The sequence below is a fragment of the Watersipora subatra genome, chromosome 6 (genome assembly GCF_963576615.1).
Source record: "Watersipora subatra chromosome 6, tzWatSuba1.1, whole genome shotgun sequence".
NCBI lineage: Eukaryota > Metazoa > Bryozoa > Gymnolaemata > Cheilostomatida > Watersiporidae > Watersipora > Watersipora subatra.
In genome coordinates, this window is record NC_088713.1 from 61,583,025 (window position 1) to 61,608,477 (window position 25,453).

Sequence of the window (25,453 nt, forward strand, 5' to 3'; positions counted from 1 at the left end):
TGCTTAGCGGTTAGTGGCAATTCAGGGCGCACGTTTATCCACAGTTGACGCATCCTTCCCATGTAGCCCCACTTTAGAGGTTCACTCATGAAGTAGCACTGCATGAGGTCCGTGTTATCAGTCCGAGTCCAATTCATCCGTTTTGAACCAGTAGCCCATTTTTCACTGCCCTGTCCTGGTTCAGCTACAGGCAGCGCAGACCTTGTTTGACCCGGCGACGTCCGAGCCGGCATGGCTTTGATTATTGCACTCATCATAGAGGTTGTAGACGTTATACAAGCAAGGGTCTTGTCCAAGGACCACTAGAAAAGTGCAGTTGTTGGGGTTTGAACCGAGGACCTAATGATCACGGTTCCGATACCTTACCAACTGCGCTATCTGTCCTATATCTGTGTATATATATATATATATATATATATATATATATATATATATATTTATATATATATACATATATACATGTATGTATCTATTGCAGTGTATACATATTAGTGTTTTAAGACTTTTTGGTGCAGGTTTTTTTCGCAGGAACTTGTGGTTTAATGATTTCGAGTAGACATCTGAACACAGGTCCTAAGTTCAAAACTTTTTGAATTTTAATGTGACTCATTATGGCTCAGAAAACTTTAATCAAGGCTAAAAAGTATAACAGCAACATTTACTTAAATTAGCAGTTTTCATTTAGCAGTTTGCTATATCCTTTGATCAAATGTGTCTATGCGTTCATAAACATTTATGTAGCTAACGAAATAAGGATTAAAAGTAATTACCAAATTAAATTAGCATAGCCACAGATCATAACCTGTATCAACTGAAACTGCGTGCGTCAAGATCCTGTGTCGGAACATCTGCACCAGAAAGTTCTAGATTGTTTGAATGTCCTGAATAGCTTCATCATAATTTTTTGATTGACTTTTAAACCGACACTATCTCAATTGGAACCTTGGCTACTTTTGTTTGAGTACAATTTCTCTGATCCACTATCGGGGTAATAGACTTCAGGTTCTGTGTTTTTAAGCATAGACTTTGATTTAATAATTTGGATATATAGCTAACAATAATAGCCACATAAATGAATATTTGATTGTCATAAATGGCAATTACTATAATGGTAGGTAATAATTTGTAGTAAGTCTCCACCAGACTGCACTAAGTTAATACACAGTATCTGTTATAACAACTACAAAAAAGTTCTCTCTGCTTTTCTGTAGCTCTTGTTGTCGCTGATGAAAAGATAAGTAGTCTGCAAATAGCGGACAAGCTGAAGACTCAAGGTACGTCCTATTCTCAACACAAAGTGGCTTGGCTTATTTTCATATTTATTACCTTGATACTGTTATCCTGATGTTTTTAACAGTAACTTGGTTCTTAGTGTTGCTTACATATCAAAAGTTTTTTTGTGTGACATTTTAACTTTACCAACCTGACTTTGCTATTTCTTAAATATCTGACCTTTCTATTAAACTCTGTTACACTATTACTGTGTTTTTTAGCCTTAAAAGAAGCTCAACAGAAACTGTCATCTCTACAGGAGCAAGCTGAGGCACAGGAAGAAGGTAAATTCCTATGTGAATATATTACTAGTCAATTGTCAGTACAGCACTGAGGTAGAGAGGAGTTTGATACTTTTATAATTGAAAAGGTGTATCAATGTTTTGCTATGCAGGTGAATGTACATATATATGTAAGTACCAATATGTTCACCACCTGATTTGATTGCCAATTACAAGCAATAACATTTTGGCATATGACTCAACAGGTTTCCTTTGTCTACCCACTTTGTTTCAGCATTGAATGGGGCTCGAAAGCAAATCATAACACTACAAGAACAAAATGAACGGAAACTTTCAGCCTTACAGAAAGAAAACCGGCAGAAATTATTGACTCTGCAAGAAAAAACTGAGCAACAGGCAAAAGGTAGCTTTCTATGTAAATATCTTACTAGTTTTTTGTTAGTACATTACTGAGGCAGAGAGGGGTTAGTTTTTTCTATAATTGATTATGTATATCTAAGTTTTGCTATGCAGGTCAATCTAAGCATCTGTTGTGTTTAGCACCTACTATGATTCTCAAATGCAAGCTAAGTAAGCTACATAACAGTAAGATATTTGTAACGGTGGTAATGTATTTCTGTCACTGTGTTTTCTTGCAAATATTACCTGGAATCAGCTGGATAATTTTATTAGTTTAGCTTCTAATTATTCCCTTTGATCTCATGTTAGTTGGATTATAATAATATTTATTTCTGCTCTCCCATAGCTCTTGTTGTCGCTAATAAAACTATCACTGACCTCCAGGATGGCGACAAAAAGATGAATAGAGGTATGCAATAATCTTATCCTTAGGAGTGAAGGCTTTTAGCTGTCTCCTGCAAAATGATCGGTTAAAATTGTAAAGATTTTCGGCAATTCTCTCACATTTACTCTGTTTGATAGATTATAATAAGTTTTTTTTATCAAACTGTAGTTCTCGCTGTTGCTGACCTGACAATCAGTGATCTTAAGATGGCTGACAAACAAAAGTCTAAAGGTATGTGTTATTCTTCTGCCACAATTGTCAAATACAAGCAGTAACCGTCCTGTTTATGTAGCAGCATATTATTTCTATTGCTATTTTGCAGCATTGGCTGAGACCCGACAACGGATAACAAGATTACAGGATGAAAGTGAAAGGAGGCTGTCATTAGTACAGGAAGAGGCTAGACAGCATAAAGCAGGTACTTTAATCATGTACATATCTTACTAGACTGGGGGTTCTTTATCTCACAAGGTATCTGATACAGGTTGTTAGAAACCTATAAATCCTATGCTAGCGTGATACATAATATTAACTATGCTATCATTGTGGTCTGAATTTATACGATTGTAATAGATATATTTTGACTTGATTTAGACCAGTCAATGCTATTTAGTGCAAACTAGACTAGGAAATGAGATATCAAAAACAATAGATTAATCATCATTTTCTCTTGGTAACTCTATCAGAATATACCAATGCTGCTAGAACTCCATTCGAAAATTTACTGCATCAGCCAGTAGTACCTAATCAGATTGTTTTCAATCAAAATGGCAGGGATTTGATTTTTAGACTGAAGCTAGTTGACTGATTGAAACACTACTCATGACCCTGTCATCAATATTGCTTGTTAATCAATAGGAGGAACTGTTGTTTGTATATAATTTATGATAACAACCTATCTATTTAGATATGGCTGCCATGCAGCAGACGCTGAAACAGTTTTCTAAGTACCTAAAGACTCCAGGAGATACCAATTCTACGGGTAATCAATATCACGCTCCAGATGGTTAATAACAATCATTATATTCTTCTTTTTACCTGTTGATGATTTTAATCAAATATTTCAAGATCAGTTATGTAAATCGCATTAACTAACTTTTTTGCCTTTCATTTTGATTATGTTTAAAAATTCTTCTTGTCATAGATGAATATGGTGATTACTATTTTGTTCTTTCTATTTCATCTGAGTATGTAACAAAAAGCATATGTACCAGTTACCCTGTTGGATTGACTTAACTAATCACAGGTAACTACATGTAGATTGCACAAATGACTTCATTTAAAAGTCTGCAGTTCTGCTATACAACAATTTTATCTTCCTTCCTGATCAGCTTTGGATCTGCAATAATTTATTAAACATGATGAGTATTTTGAGTATTAAAATAGCCTTTATTCCTATGAACCATGAATAATGTGTTGACGATCTGAGGCTATGACAAATGCAGCACTGGAATCATCAGTTGTCAGTCACTAGATATTGTTTAATACTCAACAATATGAAGTCTAGGTTTTTCATCAAACAAACAGAACATGAAAAATATTTCAAGAGAAAATTATCCAGATTAAAATTGATTGCTTTTTTTCTACAAATTCAAAGACTTTGTGGTTGCCATGCTTTTTAAAGTAGGTTGAAAAATGTTTCTCGTGGTTGCCTTTATAATATGAAGTTATATTAAATATATTATTCTAAGGATCTCTTATCAACAGTCAGCACTCCGGGTTTTGTAATGCTTTGATAAGACAGTCATTGACGTGAATTGTATACATACAGTGCTTAAATGTCAAGAGTTGTAGTTGTTGAGTGATAAGATACCATTGGACTCTGTAGTAATTCTGTGTTCCATTTTATCAGAGCTTTGATGCCATTTATGACTAGGCACCCGTCTGGTTCACATACCTCAGCTACCTGCTAGAGATTTCACTGTGTGTAAAATTAGATCAGGTATAAACATCCCTGTAACAAAGTTCATACAGGTGGAGAAAAAAGTAACTGCCATTTGGGCTCTTAGTGGTACATTAATCTTAAAAAATTGGCAATTTGATAATATTTTATTTACCACAAGTGACAGCTATACACTCACATCAGTAAACCAGAGAAGCTAACTAGACATTCAAATAAATAATCATTTGTCTTGTGTACATACCTCAACTACCTTCTGGATCTCTATATTTACTAATAATGGCTGCTGTTCAAACAACAGACACCAGGATGGTATTTGTCGTGTGATTAGCCACTAATAGATCAAAGTTACATGCCTGCAATTATTCCAACACAAGTATAACAATAACCCTATGGAATAGCTCTATGGAATTATTTGTGTAAATATAGAGCCTAATACATGAAAGCTATACTGGTGCTAAGTAGCGTGTTTACGATGATAGATATGCAGATTTTTCTGGAAGAATTTGAATGTAAAAGTAAATGAGTAGCTCTATGAAATGCTTCATGTTTATCTATAGCTTACTACGTGAATGGTATATCAGTGCTGAGTAACGTTTTTCAGATAGTAGAGAGATATATATTTTTTCGTAAGATTCTACATGTAAAGATAAAAGTATACGCCATTAAATTATTTATGTTTTTTATCAACTTTGTAACACTTGTAAGCTAGATTTGGTAATCTTTCTATTATAAGAGGCATCTCAGAAAGTCTAAAGTTAGAAGTTATGAAATATATTGTCTTGTAGAGCAGCCGAACACGCGGCATGTTTAACATGATGGCCAAAACCGCGACAGCAGCGCCAATCAAACAGCTTCTGACTGCCCAGAATAATCTTACGTTAAGTAACACCTGATGATCGTTTATGGCACACTAGCCTGACAGGGTGTGAGATTTATAAAAGACAAGCATTACATAATGATAGGTAATATTGTAACAATGTAACAATGATTGTACAGTTGGAGCATAGGATTGTAACACTGTAACACAACTGCCTTTGCACCAAAATGGAAATATACTCAACTTGTTTTCTTAGAAATAACAAGCAGGGTTATTAACTTTGATTTCAACTGCTCATAACTCAGATGCTCAAAAAAAGCAACACAAAGTTCTAAGGCTAAAGTCCCTGAGAAGGGCAATTACTACTTCTGAAGGGAAGATAGACAATCCCATATTCTTGCTTTACAGTAGAGTCAAGATATCAGTTTGCCTGAACCAGTTCCAGTCAACTGGGCTACATATCTGTACGGCTGAAGAAGGGGCACTGGTAGTTTAAAAGTCAGAATTCCTTGAACCTTCTTGAGTGAAGTTTTATAGCTCTGACTCAAATGAGTACAAACTTCTGAGTTCAAAGCTCACTTAAACTTCACACATACACACACAGGAGTCGTACCTTTCACCAGGTCACTAAAAGTGTTTGCTTTCAAAACTACCTAAGAACTTTCTTCTTAAACGTCAGCATGCAGGATATGATTAAAAATGAGAGGAATAACAGGCATTGCCAGGCTATTCACGATCAGAAACATACAATAAAATATAAAGGGCAGCTAGCCTTTGTTCTGTGGAGAGGGGTGTCTGTCATGTCTGTCTTCCTGTAATCATGATAAGATGGAGGCATTGACACAAGTAGAAGAGATAAAATATATTATTCTCATGATCTCCTAGCGACAGCCAACATTTTGAGTGTCTTAATGCTCTGATAAGACAGCTATTGACGTAGATTGTGTGCGTAAGGAGCTTAAATGTCAGGAGGTGTGTTTATTGTGTGATAAAGTTTCAGTGAACCTTGTAGTCACATGTGATCCAATTTATTCAAGATTTGATGCCGGCCATGACTAAAAGCCATGATCTGAGTCACGTACCTCAAAGACCTTCTGGATCTTCGTGTTTGCTAGTAATGACTGTGTTACAAACAATAGATACTAGGATGGTGCTTGATATTTGATAACCAATTCCCAGTGAATAAGTTATGGAAGTCTCACAGTCAGTTCAGTTTAAAAGGCTGGTTACCAGAGATCTAAAGACTTGCGGTTTTAATGCATAACTCAAACTTACACAGCAGACAATATGATATCACTAGTAGGAAGACCATAATAAGCTAATATAATAGCTCTTAGGAATGCTCTAAGTTTGTATAGAAACCAAAATAAAAAATAGGTTCCTGCCGCGGATTCCTAAGGTAAATTTACAATTCTAATAAACTAGATATGTTCATATAGTTCATAACCATACTATAAACATGCTTTTGAAAAAAAGAGCTTTTACTGCCAATCTCGTCGAAATGCTGTTTGAACATAGGCCTTTGAAAAAGAAAGCACTACACTTCTGAAACAACAAGCTGCAATCAATCACCAACCGGAGAAGTCTTGACTTATGAAAACCTAATTATCCGACACCTAAAGGATCATTCCCATGGCTAGAAAATTACACACGCTGCAACTTCGTGAGAGCCAACACTACCATAACCTGCAATTCCACTATCTCATATGCGGTAACAAGACCCGTTCCTTCAAACACCTGAGCTACAAGACCAAGGGTTAGGAGAGACCAAATCCAGTAAATAAAGGTTAGCCAGCGAAATACACACTTGTGACGGTGCTCAGGGACTACCCCCTAAACGTCCAAATCAAGACCAAACCAAAGCAAGAAATGGCCAGCCAGAAATGACAATTTAATATCAAACACAGCCACAAAAGTAACTATTTTTGAGATTTAAATTTTCATAATTTTTTCACAGGATCTTTCACAACATGTTGTAATCTTTTGCACGTCACACTTATTTTAGCCAATGATACGCTGACTTATTTTTGTTTCCTATAAATAGTAAAAAACAGAATAAATACTGCAGCATTTTTCTAAGTTCGGCATTCAGTCACTGGATCTACACAGAGCAAGGCAAGTTGAGCTATTTTACAATATAATGTAAGGCAGTTGCTGAGTTCTACAATTTTTGGGAGTCATAGAATTATTTTAAAACTTATGTATTCAAGTCTTGGACTTTAATTAATCGGTTAACTTTTTCTCTTGCCTTAATGATTTTTATTTGATTAATTTTGTCTAAACTACTTAAATAGTATCTTACACTTTATATTTTGTGACTGATTGTTTTTTTTGACAAAATCTGTCTTTATTAAGAATAGAACATTGTGAACTTTGCTGAAACAGTTTAATTATTGAGCTGGTAGGTTACCCCACAAGTTTTGTCTAGGGAGTAATTCGCAAGGTCAATGAACTTTCATGCAACATGTCGATGCATCAAAGTCATAACTGCATGTCTTGAGTTCGGGTTGTTGGTATTTAAAATCTAGACATTACGCAATAGAACTAGGGTTTGTTTTTGAACATTGGTGGAGTGAATGACAATCAGCGCGCACCTTCAAACATCTTCACCGATGTATCAGAGGCAAATTCTTTACAATACTATTAATGTTTTCCATAACAAAACTGGTGTTGTGTTAGTTTGTGGAAGATCATAGTTAGAGGTTAGGGAAAATATTGTAGCCCATACTGTAACATCCACACCAATCAAATATATTGCGGTTACCAAGAATAGTGTCTGCGTATAAATCTCAAATTTGATATCTTCTGTCTTTCCGCCCGTTCAGCTATAGCTATTAAAATATTTGGAATTAAAAATTCGCCGCTCGCTGAATTTGAACTCATGGTGATTGCGACTGCAGGTTGGTAAGCCAGTTGTCTAACCTCAAGTCTACAATTCACAGTCTTACAACTCACAGCTCAAACTATATACTGTATACACTCTTTGTCGATCGCCCACGCCAATTAACGTAATAATTAAAACTCTATTAACTCTATGAAACCTTGATGCATTTTGTTCTTCTTGTTCTAGGGCTATTTTGTTTGCCACACAACAATTGCAATATAAGTTTTGCTCGAAGTTATAATTTGACGATTGTATGTCAGGTCAACGTCATCTGTTATACATGTACCTGCGTACTATGTTTTCTGTGCTACTATGTCTGCCTATTGGTAGATGACCAACAGATGATTTTAGTACAACATTTGTAGCAGTCACTCACTGATCATGCCTTTTATACAACAGTGGTTTCACTATCGTTGTATTCAAATGTAACCATTTTACCAAATTCTATTTCGTTTAATGATGCTTTATGATAGACTCCGACTTGTTCACATCTCCCATGACCTGTTGACTCATTTATCATGTACCACAGTGTACTCTGATGATCAGGAAAAGCTAACATGAGCCTTCAATAATTATAAGTAGTAGCATACGTAAACGAATCCAAAGTTCATGTAATAACTTATTACGCATACCCCTAGGCTTAGAAACCCAGCAGCTAGGATACATATTCTCAGAACAAAGACTCAAAATTGGAAGCGTTTTTATGTCATACATAATTTTCTCTTAGATTGTTGTTTTGTTGAGTTAAAGTTACAAGTGCTCATAGTACTCATTGTCCTGCAACAATGATTTATAGTTTTTAGTTAGTAATTAAAAGTATTTTAATATTTATCAAACTATAAAATGCTATAATCTGATTTGAATTTTTGAACGTTACACAGAAAAAAGTCAATTATCAAAGCAGAAAGTGAAACTAGCCAATTGCAAGGCTGTTAAGAGCCAGCCAATCATGCAGCCGCATTAACAATGTCATACTGTTTTTTTATTGAAAGTCCAACCAATTCATCAATAACCTCTATTTGTCAACTCTTATAAAACTCATCCAATCAGTAGACAGATATACAGATAAAGGGTGCGGTCATTATTATAACCAACTGTAAGCTATAAAGAAGCCTGTAGTAGTCACAGCAGGTGACAAACAGAATAGCAACAAGTAAGTATAACTTATATATTATACTAGCATATGTTGATACCGTACTTACTGGGGAAATAGAGTAGATGAGGAGAGACACTGAGTCAGTGTAAAGATAATATAACTCTGACCTCCTGAGACTAGCACTCTCTACCCTGAGGAGACTCATAAAGTCTATCATGTAACTATAGCCCCCTGACCTTAACATCAATTTAAGGTCAGTAAGCTCTGGTTTCATTCCTCAGTTGTAATCAGACCAGCAAATACCTTCTACTGCAGATATTCCATACTTCTCAGCTCTGCCAGTGTATGAAATGTCTTACCTCATCTTTATACTCTTAAAATATCCAGAGTTTACCTGCAGCCACTCTATCATAGTTGGCATTGTTCTAACTAGACAGCGCTGTAACATTTTACAATAACTTATTTATCATGTTTCATTGTTTGGAGTAACTAATAGAATGCAGTACATATGTTACAGTTAAACATGGAAAAATTAATAAGAAAACATGTCAGAAATGAAAAGTCAGAAGTTCCCTCTTTGACCAAGGCTGTTGCCAGCACTCCACCAGTTCAGTTACTAAGGTTATTAAAAACCATAAGAGGTGCTTCATGGACAGCTGTGATGAGAGCTGCAGACAACGGTCATACAGATTTTTGTCGTCTGCTTCTCTCTCCCATCAAAGGAATGGCCGATGAGTTGCTCTGGATGAAAAAGATGGATGATGAAGCTACAGCTCTACATATTGCTGCGCAAAGCGGAGCCAGTGAATGTGTAAAAATATTGCTAGACACAGTCAGCCCTGAGAAGAAGTACGACTTTGCTGCTGAAAAAAATGAACGTGGGGCTACTTCTATAGCATGGGCAGCATGGTGGGGAAAAAACGAATGTATAGAGACTATCCTTAACAATTTTTCCGTATCACAGAGAGACTCTTTACTAAAGATACAAGATAAAGACCTCAACACTGCGCTACACTATGCAGCATACAGAGGAGAATCTACTGCTCTGACGGCCATGCTAGGATCCGTGTGCCCAGTAACTGTCCATTCTTTTTTCAACATAACAAATAAAAACAATGAGACACCACTTTCGCTTGCTGAGCAATCACGGAAGAAGGGGATATTTGAGTTGCTGATGAAGTGGCCGAAGCAACCAGTAGTAGAAGGTAGGATTGTTATACAGCGACGTACTAGCTAATAACTTGGACTGTTATACTGCTTAACTCACATAAGGTATGATTATATTCTTTTTGTGTCTACTATCCTTTTCCTGTGTCAGACTCTCTGAACTGTAGCTGCTGTAGCTGAATAGCTTAGTTTTAAGTATTCAAAGTTATTTTAATATTCAAAACTGGTAGGAGAGGAGTGAATTTAGGAGATGTTTAAATATCAATTCTTCATGATAGACTCAGTAGATTGCTTTATTGTGTTCCAAACTATTTTGCCTATTTATGACAAATCATGATATTATTAATATTGAAATCTTTGGTTTGCTTGAAACATGTGAAATGCAAACAATAGAATTTCCTGCAAAATGCTTCTGCTCCTTGCCAACTACACACAATAGTAATGATACTATTATTATTACATTCTGTGATAGGCTTGTAAGTCATGCTTTCAATATGAGATCATAGGTAAAAGGTCCAATAGGATTGTCGTAGAATCTACCCTCTTTTTTACTATATTCTTTTTTATGGTTTCCTTTCAACACAAGTCTAAATGTGCAATGGTTTACTACACTTTCAAAATGTTTTAATTGATGGAATGCAAAATATTGCTAAATTCAAATGCTGATTCATTTAAATTCATGGTATTTTTGGCATCTCAGCCAAAAAATTGGACAGTCTTAAATTTACACTGCAGGAAATCTATGCTTTTACGCTTTTTATGCTTCACTCATTTTAATGCTTTTTAGCCAACTATCTATTTAGGAGATTTATAGGAGATTCTAGAAGTTATTGCTACCATCTTTTAAACTGCTGCAGATTGTACAGAACACGCTAATTATAAAATAATAAGTACGCATGCTAAAATTGTGATGCCTTGGATGCTTCTTTTCCAAATTTCAATCAACTTGTAAATAAACGATGATGTTTATATAATTATTAAAAAATAAGCCTACACTCGCAATTATACATTAGACTACACAGCTAATTATAATTTTTAGCCCAACAATTTAAAGTCAAAAACGAATTGTGTTTTGACGATTGAAATTTTTAGTAGTAATATAGCTTTTGCACACTCTTTCAGTTTTAGCAACAAAAAAGCTTTTATTAATGGCATTATAGTTAATTCAGATTCAGACCTTATTGAGTACTCCAATAATGACTCACTTAACTGAATCTGATGGTGGTGAGAGTAATAGTTTTGTAAGATTAAGGAACAAGGTAGAGAATCATTTTTAGTCATAGTGATTGTAGCTCAACATAGCTTTAGCAGTGCACATATGTAATAGTGACACATTAAATTGTTTGCATACTTCTGCTGAGTAACATGTTTTCCTCATAGAATATGCAAGAAAAATGTTTTAGATATGGTTTGTAATTGAATAAGTATATACATATCGTGTAGCAAAATCAAAATTTTTAGTAAAAGGGTTTGCAGTAGGCCGGAAGTTAATTTTTCTCATAGTGAAAGGATTAACATGAAATAGTTCATATATCACATTCCTTTCCCGTTATTTGGATATTGTTATCTTGATAACATCAGAACAGCAACTTGGCATTTACTGACATCATAATGTTTTCAGTGCCACAGTTTTTTCTCAACTCGACTCTGCTATTTATTAAGTGTCCTACCATCGCCATGTGAGACTTAGTTTGTTCTATTACTGTGTTTTGTAGCTTTAGAAGATTTAGAAGTGGGTCAACATAGTATTAATAAGCTGCAGAAAGAAAGTCAGCAAAAAATCTTAGCTCTACAGGAAAGATCTGATCAACACGCAAGAGGTAACATCTTATGCAAAAGTCTTACTAGTTTATTGTGAGCGTACTACTGAGGAAAACATGTTAGATAATGTTATAATAGATGAGCATATCATAGTCTTGCTATGCGCTCCAATTTACACACAAGTACCAATGCGTTCGGCACCTGCTGTAGTTGTCATATACAAGCAGTTATATTGTGGCACACGTAGTAGCAGGTCATTTTTGTCTATTCACTTTGTTCTAGCATTAGCTGGAGCTCAACAAGAGATTTCAGCCTCACAAGAGCATACTGAACAAAGATTTTCATCTCTACAGAAAGAAAGTCAGCAAAAAATCTTAGCTCTACAGGAAAGATCTGATCAACACGCAAGAGGTAACATCTTATGCAAAAGTCTTACTAGTTTATTGTGAGCGTACTACTGAGGAAAAGATGTTAGATAATGTTATAATAGATGAACATATCATAGTCTTGCTATGCGCCCCAATTTACACACAAGTACCAATGCGTTCGGCACCTGCTGTAGTTGTCATATACAAGCAGTTATATTGTGGCACACGTAGTAGCAGGTCATTTTGTCTATTCACTTTGTTCTAGCATTAGCTGGAGCTCAACAAGAGATTTCAGCCTTACAAGAGCATAGTGAACAAAGATTTTCATCTCTACAGAAAGAAAGTCAGCAAAAAATCTTAGCTCTACAGGAAAGATCTGATCAACAGGCAAGAGGTAACATCTTATACAAAAGTCTTATTAGTCTATTGTTAGTATAGGACTGAGAAAGAAATTTCAGATAATTTTATATTTGACAATGTATATCAGTGTCTTGTTATGCAGGTCAATTTACCCCTGCTTGGATTGTCAAGTGCAGCAATTACCAGTTTAGTAAATATATCAACGGTGAATGTAACCCAGCTACTGTGTTTGCCTTGACAATTAGCTAAAAAATTTACTAAAAACTAACAAATTAACTTCTAATTAATCACCATTCTATCTCTTATTAGCTAGATTATAATAACCTTTATCACTGTTTTACTGTAATTCTTCCTGTGACTAATAACCAAGTTAGTTGTTTTCAGGATGCTGACAAGCAAACAACTACAGGTATGTAATATTCTTATCTAGGAGTAAAACCTTTTTTGCTTTCTCCTGTAGAACAATCGGCTGACATTATCTAAAAGATGTTAGGTAATTCACTTTTAGTTATGTATAATCTGTTTTGATGGATTATAATAAGTTGTCTCTATTATACTGTAGCGCTCACTGTTGCTGACCAGACAATCAGTGACCTAAATATGGCTGACAAACAAAAGTCTAAAAGTAAGTGTTGTTCCTCTGCCATGATTGTAAAATACAATCAGTAACAGAGACACTTAGGTAACAACATATTATTTATATCACTATTTTGTAGCATTGGCTGAGACTCAGCAACAAATAACAAGATTACAGGACGAAAGTGAAAGGAGGCTGTCATTAGTGCAAGAAGAAGCTAGACAGCAGAGAACAGGTACTTTATTTTTAGCTACACTGGTGACGTTTTGGGGGTTTTCGTAACATTTCTTATTATCCCTATTTTGCAACATCGGTTTGAGGCTCAACAACAGATAACAAAATTACAAAACCAAAGTGAGAGGTAGATGTCTTTAGTACAAGAAGCCGTTAAACTAGGAGTTCCCAAACTTTTCCATTCAGTTCCCCATTATGCCTGTTCATAATTTTTATTTCCCACTCAGCTTTAACTCACATGGCTAAAAACAACAGATACAATTTATGATCCCATTTTATTGTACATATCTAAACATGTAACAACATATTATTAATTTTTCTACAGCATGCATACAACACACAACAATACATGAGCTTTGGCATGGCAGTGAATTGGTTTATGACTAGGTTAACTTAATATCCAGTCAAAATTTGGATGTATGTGTTCACACATATTTTGGTTCTGACTAGTAGCTCATTATTAGCGATTAGTGTTATACATAAAACCCAAATGTTAAATGATGAAACCAAAACTCACACAGCACAGCAGGACATAAATTAAAAATGTAACAAATCAGACACCTCTTCGTTCTCCCAATTGTATATTCAAAATTCCTCCTAGGGGGTAATTCCTCCTAAGTTTGTAACCTCTTGGCTAAACAACCAAGAGCAGGTACTTTTGTTCTGTACATATCAAAATAGATTTATAAGTTTTTACCTCTCAAAGTGCCTGCTATCATTGTTGTCTGATTCTATATTATGGCAATAGATAGATATTCACTTGATTTACACCAATCAATGCTCTTTAGAGCAAATTAAACCGTGAATAAAAATCAATAAACCGATCATCGTTTCTTCTAGGTAACTTATAAGAATATACTAATGTAGGTAAAATTGGATAACATGTGAGAGTTTACTGCATCAATCAGTAGCACAAATTGGATAGCTTTTAATTAAAATGGCCGCTGACTAATTTTTAGACTGAGGTTGGAAGGTAGATCGAAGCCTGACTCATGGCCATTTAATTAATATCGCCTGTTCATCAATAGGAGGCACTGTTGTTTGTATGTTAATTATGATAAGTGTCTGTTTATTTAGATATGGCAGCTATGCGGCGGAGGCTGAAACAATTTACCGTGTTCCTACAGACTCCAGGAGATACGAATTCTGCTAGTAATCCATCTCATGCTCCGGACAGTTAATATCAAACATAATTCACTTCTTTTCAAATTGTTGCGATTTTAATCACACATTTTAAGTTTATTCATGAAAAACACAATATCCAACTTTTTCGCTTTACATTTTAAAATATGATTTAAAGTTTTTATAGTTTTATGTATAAATTTAGTGATTATCAAATTGGTTCCCTTTATTGCACCTTAATATGTAACATTAAAGTGCTCCCAACTGTTACTTACTCTGTTAGACTGTTTTAAATAATCACAGGTAACTAGATTGCAAAAATGAATTCATTTAAAAGTCTCTATCTCTGCTATAAAACCATATTATCTTCTTGTTCAACCAGCTTTGAATCTGTAATCGTATTGACCAACATGATGTGTATTCTGAGGATTAAAATAGCCTTTAAGCATATGAATCTTGAATAATGTGTTGATGATCTGAGGCTATGTCATGAGGAGCACTGGTATTATCAGTTGTCAGTCGCTAAATATGGTCTAAAGCACAACAACATGAACTTCAAGTTTTTCATAAACAAACAGTACTGAAAATTATTTCATGGTAAAATTCTCCAGATTATGATTCATTGCTTTTGTGAAAAAACCCAGACTTTGCAGTTGCCATGCTTCTTTAAGTAGGTTAAAAGCTGCTTCTTTCTGGTGCAATGATAGGATGGAGGTATTGACGCAAACAGCAAATGTAAGATATATTATTCTCATGAACCCCTTGTAACAGTCGGCATTATGGGTGTTGTAATGCTCTGATAAGACAGTCATTGAGGTGGATTCTATACGTGACTGTATATGTCAAGAGATTTTAGTGAATGATAAGATATTAATAGACTTAATAATCAGCGTGTGATCCATTTTATGAGCCCTTTGATGCCAGACGTGACTAGCCATTTTTGACTTAGACTGATGGGTGCAAATAAATAAAAAGTTCTCAAAAATTGTTATGTTTACTATTACACACAAAAAATACCTAGATAGTATTTGATCAAATAAATAAATATTTGAGCAAGAGAATAATAAATTAGGAGAAAGTAAAATTCTCATTGCATGAGTTGGCTCATTTAACAACTCTAGAAAGCGCTCTATGTTTACCAAGAGTTTACGATTTTTAAATCGTATTGGTACTCTTTTCCATAACAAAAAGGCTCATTCAGTTTGCCCAAATTCATGGGTGTAGGTTAGGAGAAAGATTATTTAGTGCAGAGTTCAAACACATAAGTTACAGTATAATGGTCGCCCCTACTTTAACAGCCCCACCAATACAACACTTTATGGCTACTCAGAACAAGCATACGTAGGGTTATCACACCTGATAAAAATGGTCAAGGTTAAGTATAATAATTATTATTATTACAAAATATATTATTCTCATGATCCCTGGCAACAGTCAGCACTCCGAGTGTTGTAATGCTCTGATAAGACAGTCATTGACGTAGATTTTATACATGGGGAGCTTAAATATTAAGTTTTGTGTTTATTCAGTGATAAGGTATCAGTGGACTTAACATGTAGACGGCATGTAAGCTATTTTATCTGAGTTAGGTGTTAGCCATGACTAGGCACCTGCCTGGTTTATATATTTCAGCTACCTGCTAAGAATGTCATGGTGTATAATGTTAGATTTGATACGGACATTCTTGCAGCAAATGGAAAAAAAACTGCCATTATTTTAGTCTCTTAGCGGAACAATTAATTCATGCTGAAGGCACAGAAAGTCATTAAATTCATAAACTGGTAATAGCTTGTTTACCATTCATGAGAGCAGTACGCTGCCATAAGTAAACTACGGAGGCCAACTAGACATTAATATAAATAGTCATTTGCCTTGGCCACATTCCTCAACAACTCGCCGAATGTCTATATTTACTAAAAATGACTGCTGTACAATCACCAGATACCAGGATAGTATTTGGTGTTTGATTACCACTTTGCAGTAAATATGATATGTGTAAAAGGATAGTCTGCAGAAATCATATGACTTGCTACTTTAGTGAGTAGATCGAAACTGCATGGCTGCCATTATTCCAACACTAGTATACCAATAACCACTATTATAATGTTGACAGACTATTACATGGTAAGTGAATAGCTTCATGGAATTCTTTGTGTAGGTAAAGCTTTATACGTGTAAGCTATATTGGGGTAAGTAGCAGGTTTAAGATTTTAGTAAGATGTAGAATTCTGAAGAACAACGAAATGTAAAGGTATATTAACAGCTTAATGAAATGCTCTAGGTTTTATAGACTTTGTTTGATTTGTACGCAAGAATCGGTGATTTGTACTTTTAGAAAGGGCCTCTCAGTCTGTATAAAGTTGCGGTTTAGAGTTATGAAAAATTATTGTATCCTAGAGCATTCGAACACGCAGCACATTAGCCCATACTGCAACAACAGCCTCAACCGATTGGCTTTTGACCATCCCGAATAAATGCACATAGGTTTATCACGCATGATGATTTGTTACGGAACAGTAGACTGGTAGGGTATGCAATTTACAGAAGACAAGCTTTACATAAGTATTCATAGGCGTTGTAACACTGTAACAATGATTGTACAATTGGAACATGGGATTGTAACAATTTAACACAAATCCTTCTGTACCAAAATGGAACTATAGTCTCCATCCTTTTTATAAAAATGTAACAATCTGTGTTACCAACTTTGATAACAACCCTTCATAATTCAGGTACACAGGAAAAGATAATGCAAAGATCTAAGGATGAAGTCTCCGAGGAACGGTGTGGCCATTTCTGAATGGGAGATAAACCAACCCATTATTGGTAGCTTTACGGTAGAGTTAAGATGTCAGTCTGTCTGAACCTGTCTCTACCAACTGGACTAAATATCTGTATTGCTAAGGAAGGGGCACTGTTGATGTGAATGTCAGACTTCATTGGACGTTCTAGAGCAAAGGTTTATGGAGCTGACTCATATTAATACAAATAACTATTAAATCGGAGGCTAAAACATACTTAATGGTAACAGCCTGTAACTTTGCAACATAATGGTATTACCCCTCCTCTACAAGACTTGAGCTAGCTAGACTATTAAATTTTTCCAAATCAAGTCTCTCTGCTAGCAAAACCCACATTTCTATTTTTATGTATGTTATTCCACATAAACGGTAAGCATTTCTACCTTTTTTAGCTGATGTCTTCCAAGCTTCACACTCACAGGCTTTATGCCTTTTATCTTGTGGCTATAAACATCTTGTCGCTAAACTACCTGGTTCTTAGAAACCAGTTTTATAAATACCCAACTGATGACACCTTATGACATGTATGCTTTACTCTTTCACTACTGCATTACATTCTGACTGTTGTATTATGGGATTCGTTAGGCCTGTGCTGTGAGCCTGTTATGGCTCAAACGCACTAGGCGATTCTATTGCGAGCATCATGATGGACGTGGATATATCCCTGGGGTGTGCCTAAACACACTTGAGTGATTAATCAGCAAATGATAACTTAGGTACACTCACAAACTGCCAATAAAATTCTGTATCATTGGTTTCTTTGGAGTTATTAATAAATTTAAGTAAATTAATATTGCGTCGTCTTGGCAACGACATAAACAACTTCCGCTTTTGTTCTTAAGCTTATCTCATTTTCGCGAATTGCAAACTATCAGAAGACATAAGCAAAAATGGTTTCTGTATTTTTAACAGATGTATTTTACAATTTCATATAAAGATTTCACTTAATATTAGTTTTTCATGTTTAATGCATTAAATATTTACTGTTCACAAGATGGTCAACCCGCGCAACGATCGACTCCAAATGTTGGTTTTCAACTAGTTATTTTGGTTATTTATTTTGCTATGTTATACAGGACTGAAATCAATTTTTATTAACTTTATGAGCAATTCTTTGTTTGTTCTGTTGGCGTTTCAACTGCAACAAAATGTTGTGGCTATTCGTTGGTGAACATCGATAAGAAACAATTATCCGCCATAAAAGTTCATTCTGTGGAAAATAAGTCAATCAAAATGCATCACATGAGCAATAATGTTGTGCTAGAGAATATCTAGCATTATCATTCTGCATGAGCTCGCTGAGCGAGCTCTAGCCTAGATTAGCGTCGCGCAGCGCGATATCGTTCTAAACCTCGCCAAGTGTGTTTGTACCCTTAAGGAGTGTAGAAATATTAGGCCAGTTAAGCTGTTTTCGTCAAAAGCCATTATTGCTGGGTAAGGTTATGTTTCAGATGATGTAAAGTTGCAAAACCTGACAAAAAAGTCTGTCAGAAAGAGCGATGTTACGAAAGGCCACACAGGTAAAGATTTGTAGACTGGTGAGAATAAGGAAATGACGAAGAGTGTATACACAGTAACATAAAAGTATTTAGAAAACCAGCACATGGACATTGGTGAATAAATTGGTAATCAAGGGGGAACAGTCCAAGGCACTGGAGAGGTGCAACTGTCTATGGGGACTCAGTCACAGTGAGGTAAATGATGGTGCTAAGAAAGTAGCTGAACCCAAATCTGTAATAGATAAGGTTTGCTCCTTTTAGCTTAAGTATCCATCAATGGAATGTTAGAAAAATATGGTCATGAAAAAAGGGTTGCAAAGATTAACAGGGAGGAAAAGGAGGTACACGGAAAGTCAAAGAAAAAATTGGCTAGGCAAAAAGCCAAGCGTGAGGCAGCAGTCATGTAGCTGGAAAATTCAAGGAATTTAAAGAAGCTGTGCAGAAGTTAGCCAAGGTTCAGAGAAGAATTGCTGGTTCCAGATCTGCACTTGGACAGAGTCAGATCAAGCTAAATACATGTAGATCTGGGTCTATGTCAACTCCCAGCTCTGTGGTGCCATTCTCTGTTCAGCCGGTTACGGTCCAGGTGGAGACCTTCTAAAAATTGTCGATCCAGCATATTTTTTATTGGGGGGAGCAAGTTAAAGACGAAAAAGACAGAGATGAAACTGAGGAGTCATTACTGACACAACCAAAAGTCTTCGAACTAGTCAGAGTTGGTGGAAGTAGTGTTGGTGGTGACGGTAGTCATGGTAGAAGTATTGATAGTGGCAGAGGTCAGAGTGATGGGAAAGCACGTACACACTGGCAATGGTGCTGGCAGTAACAAGAAGAGTATTTTTGGCAGTGGCACAGGGTCAGACAAGCAAAAGGCATAGCCGATGTAGACTATCCTAACGGAGTCAATTAACGAGCAACACAAGGTGAGTTACTACGCCTGCTTGTTAGCAGTGATAGGGTGGCCAAAAAAAGGAAGAAAAAAGTGCATTTTGTAATTTGGTATTTGTTAAGTTCAGGCTATATAGGTGTCTGAGCTCAAAGCAGTACAAGGTGGTTTTGGCAATTATGTATGGTGAGTGAATAAAGCTGGATAAAGCTAGCAAATAAAGCTAGGTGGTAAATCTAGTAAATTAGGTAGTATAAGGCAGTATTGGTTAGTATTGGGAGTATATAAGAAAGTGCAAGAAAGACGGTCTCTCTTCTTTGCCTTCTTTGCATCACTGCATAGGTCTATCAATTTATACAACACTAGCCGAATTATTATTTTGCCAAAATTAAATCAAACTGACTTGTCAAAAAACTTGATATACCGCTAGTATTTAAGCATTATCTTGACAATCAAAACAGATATCGGTTTGCTGTAAAATTCATCTCATCCAAAACAGAATCTTCTACAAGATAAGTATAATATCATAAAAAAGCATAAAATTATCAAAAGAGGTGATGAATTCAAAGCCTGTAGTAGATGTTAAAAGACTATTTACTTAAGATTTTGTACTGTTGAGCCTTCCATGGAAATTAGGATGAACAAAATTTAGGTTTATGTACACTGTTATAACGTCCAGTCCTTTGGTGATATGAATGCAAACAGAGCAGACAACGAGACTTGTTTTACAAATCTATGAAAATCATTGGCATGCGCTCTGACTTGTGAATTACAATAGGTTTGATATCTGCGTACAATTTAAAAAGTGGTCTGGTCCAACCGACACCCAAAAACCAAACAAAAATTAGGGTCATTCATTGAGTTTAGCAAAATAATAAACAAAAATAATTTTCTATAATCTTTAACTTCTGAGTTTAAGGCAAGTCTTCCATTTGCTTACCCACAGGTGCTGCACTAGCTATAGCGAGGAGCATATAATTTTGCCACATTTTTCTCGCACCTGAGAAATTTTGATAATGTAGATATTGAAACGCAAAATTATGTATAACACGCCATTACCCAAATTAGGGTCACTAAAAATAATATCTATTGATGGGCGTGAATTTATACTATAATAAGTGCCTATCCATCCGGGGCCCCGTTATAGGTTGGAAAAATTACTTGGTACCAGATTTGAAACTATGAAATTTGGCTTAGTAGACAAACACTCTATTACCTGCACAAACTGTTCATATTTTCACAAGATAGGATAGTTGTACACACATTTATTTTCTGCGATTTATTGGTACACTTGATGATTTTTCACGAACTACTAGACTGTAAGGAGACTAGTATGAATGCGAGATTTCAAAAGGTTGACTTGCAACATAATTCACTTGACCGTTATATATTATCAAAAGGTTCACCATGTCTTACTCTACTGTGTTGCAGGTGCAAAATATGTGGAAATGTGATTACAAGCTCTTAAAAGCTCAAAAACAAACAGTTAATTGCAGTCATCACAAAAACTCTGTATGTTGGATTCTCTCTCCAAAACCCGATTGTTGAACTTCAGTTTAACATGATGTGCTTCTGTTTACCTTTTCATGCAACCACATTCGTCGAAATATTGTTATAAATATACATCACTCGTTCAATAAAACCATATCTATTGCATTTATGCGTTTATTTCATCATCATTTTAATGCTATCACTTTGAGCACTGATATCTCAAAACCTACCGTAAAAGTTAATTTAATTTTCTAACCTTAGCTCAAAGGAGTGCATTCATATGTTGACAGTTTTAATCAGCCTGTACTATCCTAACATATAGTATCATTTGTAACAAATTTAATAACAGTTTTTTCATTTCTCTCTACTGTAGCTTTAGCGGTTGTTGATGAAAAGATAAGTAATCTTCAGATGGCCTCCAAAACATTTTTATTTTGAAAATAAAATTCTTTGGATATTGTGTTGATTTCTATTAACTGGATATTGTTATCTTGATAACCTCAGAGCAGTGAGTCAGCTCTGAATCTCGACACATAAACTTTTCGGTTTCACAGTTTAAATTTGTCAAGTTTGATTTTATTACGTTTTAAATATCCTAACATTTCCATATTAGATTCAATTTTAACAAGTTTGACTGTTGTAGCCTTAGAAAAGGCTCAACCAAATTTTAGTAATCTACAGAAAGAAAGTGTACAGAAGCTTGCAGCTTCACAGAAGAAAAATGAGCTGAAAGTCTTAGCTCTACAGGAAAATCTGATCAACAAGTCGAATGTAGCTTCCTTTGTGAATATTTTCCTAGCTCATTTTAGTACCGATGAGACATTTGCTCATATTATCGGCAACTTGCATCAGTCTTCCATGGCAAAACAATATATATATGATCACTGAACCCTGAAATGTTTGACATCTGCCATGATTGTTCAATGTAAAACATAACATTGTTGTACAGATACCAGCAGTTTTAATATTCTATTAATTAAGTTGTAGCATTAGAATTACAAATTGCTGAGGCTAAACGACAGACAACAGCAGCACGAGTGGAAAGTGAGAAGCAGTTGTCATTGGTACAGGAAAAGGCTAGATACCAAAAAGCAGGTACTGGAACTCTGTACATATCTAGCAAGGCTAAATAACTTTGTCTTACTAAGTTGAGTCTATAGCATGAGTCTCTTGTTAGTAACCTATACCCTTAGTATAACCCAACATCTGCTAGTATTTTATTTAACTTACTAGCTGCGCTTTCACTGTAAATCTCTGATTCAGTATGCTTGGTTAATGCTCGTTTTTTAAGGGTTTGGTATTGCTGTTAGAATTACATAATAGGTGATAATTTACTGCATCAGATCAGACTATAAAGTTAGATTATTTTCAATCTAAGCAATAGCAGTTTGACTTTTAGACCAAACTTATTAGACTGATACATGCAGCTTTTCTAAACTATTTTTACTAATTGCTGTCATCGCTAAAATGAAACTTGTTTTTATATAAGTTCTTATTTAATAAAGTTTATAAATATGTGTGTATTTAGATATGGCTGCCATGGTGAGGAGGCTGGGACAATTTACCATGTACCTACAGACCCTTTTTGATACAAATTCCTCTGGTAATCAATATCATGGTCCGGACAGTTAAAACCAACATCTTTCTTCATATCTGGATATAAAATATATGGTTATGAACTGAGTTTAATTATTTTACCATTAATGTTGTTAATAGCAAGTCTTAGACTGTTTTTTCTCTTGTTTGAGTAATTATATGTACTGCTGCAGATGCAAATACTCATTGATCAAAATTTTATTTGTGAACGATTTTATTTGAATATATATTATGATTAATGTAAACAGTAATGCCCAGCTTTTTTGCTTTCTTCACTTGAGTGTGTGAATAAAAAACCAACTTTTAATCACAGCGGACCGCTGTGAATGACTCGATGGAAAGAATTTGAGTTAACCAAAAGATAGCAAGTAGATGTGAGCTACATTATTTTGGTCTTGTTATTTTTTATCTTTGTCATTTGAGACATAAAAAAGTTCAAGCATTAGCTTAAAAAGGGAAAAACCCTTATCATGTAAACTTTGCCATTTTTTTTAATTTATTCCACTAGTTGTTAGATTTAGCTAAACATACAAGGTACTGTTTTGCTCTGAGTATATAAATATAAGTTTTTGAATCACGAAATAATTACATCAGTTGTTTTGAGTCTATTAGAAAGACAAAGAAATATGATTACTATATGAACGTTACCACATTCAAGATCAGAATAACTCAAACTGGTGTAACGCTTGAACAGAGGCCTCATCAGCATTAATATAAACTTTGTTGTCACCTAGCAACCATAAACAACTTAGTGTCACACGTGTTGTGTTATTGTTTCAGCCAGGTTAGGTTAGAAGTAGCATAAGCCAATCACAAAGGCATGTATCACCACTTTGTGTAAAATATTTTATTGACAAATAATAACCAACAAAATTAATCAAGTGAAGATCCTTAAAACATGGTTAATAGTTCCAGTTATAACAGCAAGTAGACAGGAGTCAATAATGTAGTGAGTTTTTCTATGACTGGACACAAGCAGCATCTACAGCATAGATATCATATACATCTACAACATAGATAATCACATCACAAAGATACATTAAGTAACCAATAGTAATTATTTTTTGGCTTTACTTTCACAAAAACAGTGACTACTTAGATGGAAAAATGTTTTGTGTAATTTCCTAATAATAAAACAGAATATGTGTGTATGGTCTTAACACTTTATCAACTTCAATCAATAATTAAAGGTGGACAACAATGGATTTTACCTGCCAAGTGGTCAGAAAATGAAATCACTCACCAAGTTCCCTGAAAAAAGATTGAAATGTTGCTGAAGCTCCTAATGGCAGCAACAGCAATGCTAAAGACTATCATCAATTGTGATATCCAATGTTCACTTCAATAAGTCAGCTTAAAAATGACCAGGAACAAAAAAGGGTGTAAGATCGTGGCGAGTTAAGGGGTTATCTTATGACGAGTTATTTACAAATAGTCAGGTAATTCCTAGCTGACATTCAAAATACTTGTATGACTTCCTTAGCTTAGTTATTAACCTTTTTGTGCTTAGTGTGGTTAAAGGTAAACATAAATTTGTTAGGAAAAGACTCTCAGGCTATGTTTTCTGTGGAAAGCATGGCTTGAGGTTTATAAGGAAATCTTCAAAAAGAATTGTAGGACTATTTTGGGATGTTATCTGATGTAGAAAAAGTCAAGAAATCTCATTGTTTGTGCTTCTGGTGTAAAATCAGAAAGTCATCAAGATATTTTTTTCAAAACTCTAGTCACACAGTGAACACAGCGAGAAATTTTAGAAAATTGTTAGAAGTCATGTGTAATAATTTGTGTTGGATATGGAAAGCCAGCAATGTTACCCTCTTCGAATCTGCAAATTGCTCTCATTTTAGGAAAATGTTTTCCTTTCCAACTTCTAAAGGTTCGAACCTCAAAATGATGGCCGAAATAAGCTATGAAAGCGACTGCGATAGCATCATAGAGCAAACCGAGAGATTGATATTCGATTTGAGCTACGGGTTTCCAACACTTTGTAAGGTTGTTCCTATGTACAAGAAAGAGTTAATCAAGCGATAGGCTTAAAGGTGAGAAGCCATTACACGGTAAACATTACCTTTTCAATAAACGTATTCAACAGGCTGTCAGAACAAGCTAACCATACCAAGTGGTATTAATACCCAATTAAATGATAGTTATTGTAAGGTATTAAGTAAACTTTGAAAGATCAGAGGAGTGCAATTTATAGACAGACTGATTTCAATTGTTTTTTATTCTATTTAAAGGACAAAGGAATACAATTATTACATGAATGCAGTCAATATCGAAATCATTTAGCCCGGTAAATTTTTGGTTCGAGGCAAACATAAGGATCATTAATTGACTGATTGCTCTCAACCTGTCGACCGGATAACTAATCAGCCTAAAAAGTGTGCCATTGTGTCCAAACAAATTATCCTACACTCCTTAGAATCCTCCAACGCTTCGCGCTTCATTGGATCTATATGTAGGTCCCTTTAGGTGTTGAAAGAATTTCAGTAATATGAGTAAAGAAGCCTGAGGCACATATAAATCAGTGAGTTTTTAAGGGTATCAATGTTTGGTTTGAATTTTTAAAAATAATACACTGTATAAATCAAGG

At 35.0% G+C, this 25,453-nt stretch overlaps 1 protein-coding gene and 1 long non-coding RNA gene across 2 annotated transcripts in view; both read left to right on the top strand.

Annotated features, from left to right (window-relative positions):
- Window positions 1-2,426: 2,426 nt before the first annotated feature.
- On the top strand, window positions 2,427-3,307 carry LOC137398481 (uncharacterized). The gene is made up of 3 exons (XR_010978938.1): window positions 2,427-2,529; window positions 2,621-2,716; window positions 3,206-3,307. It is a non-coding gene; the product is annotated as an uncharacterized lncRNA (long non-coding RNA).
- Window positions 3,308-9,521: 6,214 nt separating this feature from the next.
- Window positions 9,522-25,453, top strand: part of LOC137398430 (serine/threonine-protein phosphatase 6 regulatory ankyrin repeat subunit B-like) — a 41,340-nt gene continuing 25,408 nt past the window's right edge. Inside the window, exons 1-6 of the mRNA XM_068084539.1 lie at window positions 9,522-10,203; window positions 11,881-11,985; window positions 12,209-12,337; window positions 12,560-12,688; window positions 13,217-13,279; window positions 13,371-13,466. Of these exons, the coding sequence (XP_067940640.1) occupies window positions 9,522-10,203; window positions 11,881-11,985; window positions 12,209-12,337; window positions 12,560-12,688; window positions 13,217-13,279; window positions 13,371-13,466 (1,204 nt within the window). The remainder of the gene's footprint in view (window positions 10,204-11,880; window positions 11,986-12,208; window positions 12,338-12,559; window positions 12,689-13,216; window positions 13,280-13,370; window positions 13,467-25,453) is intronic.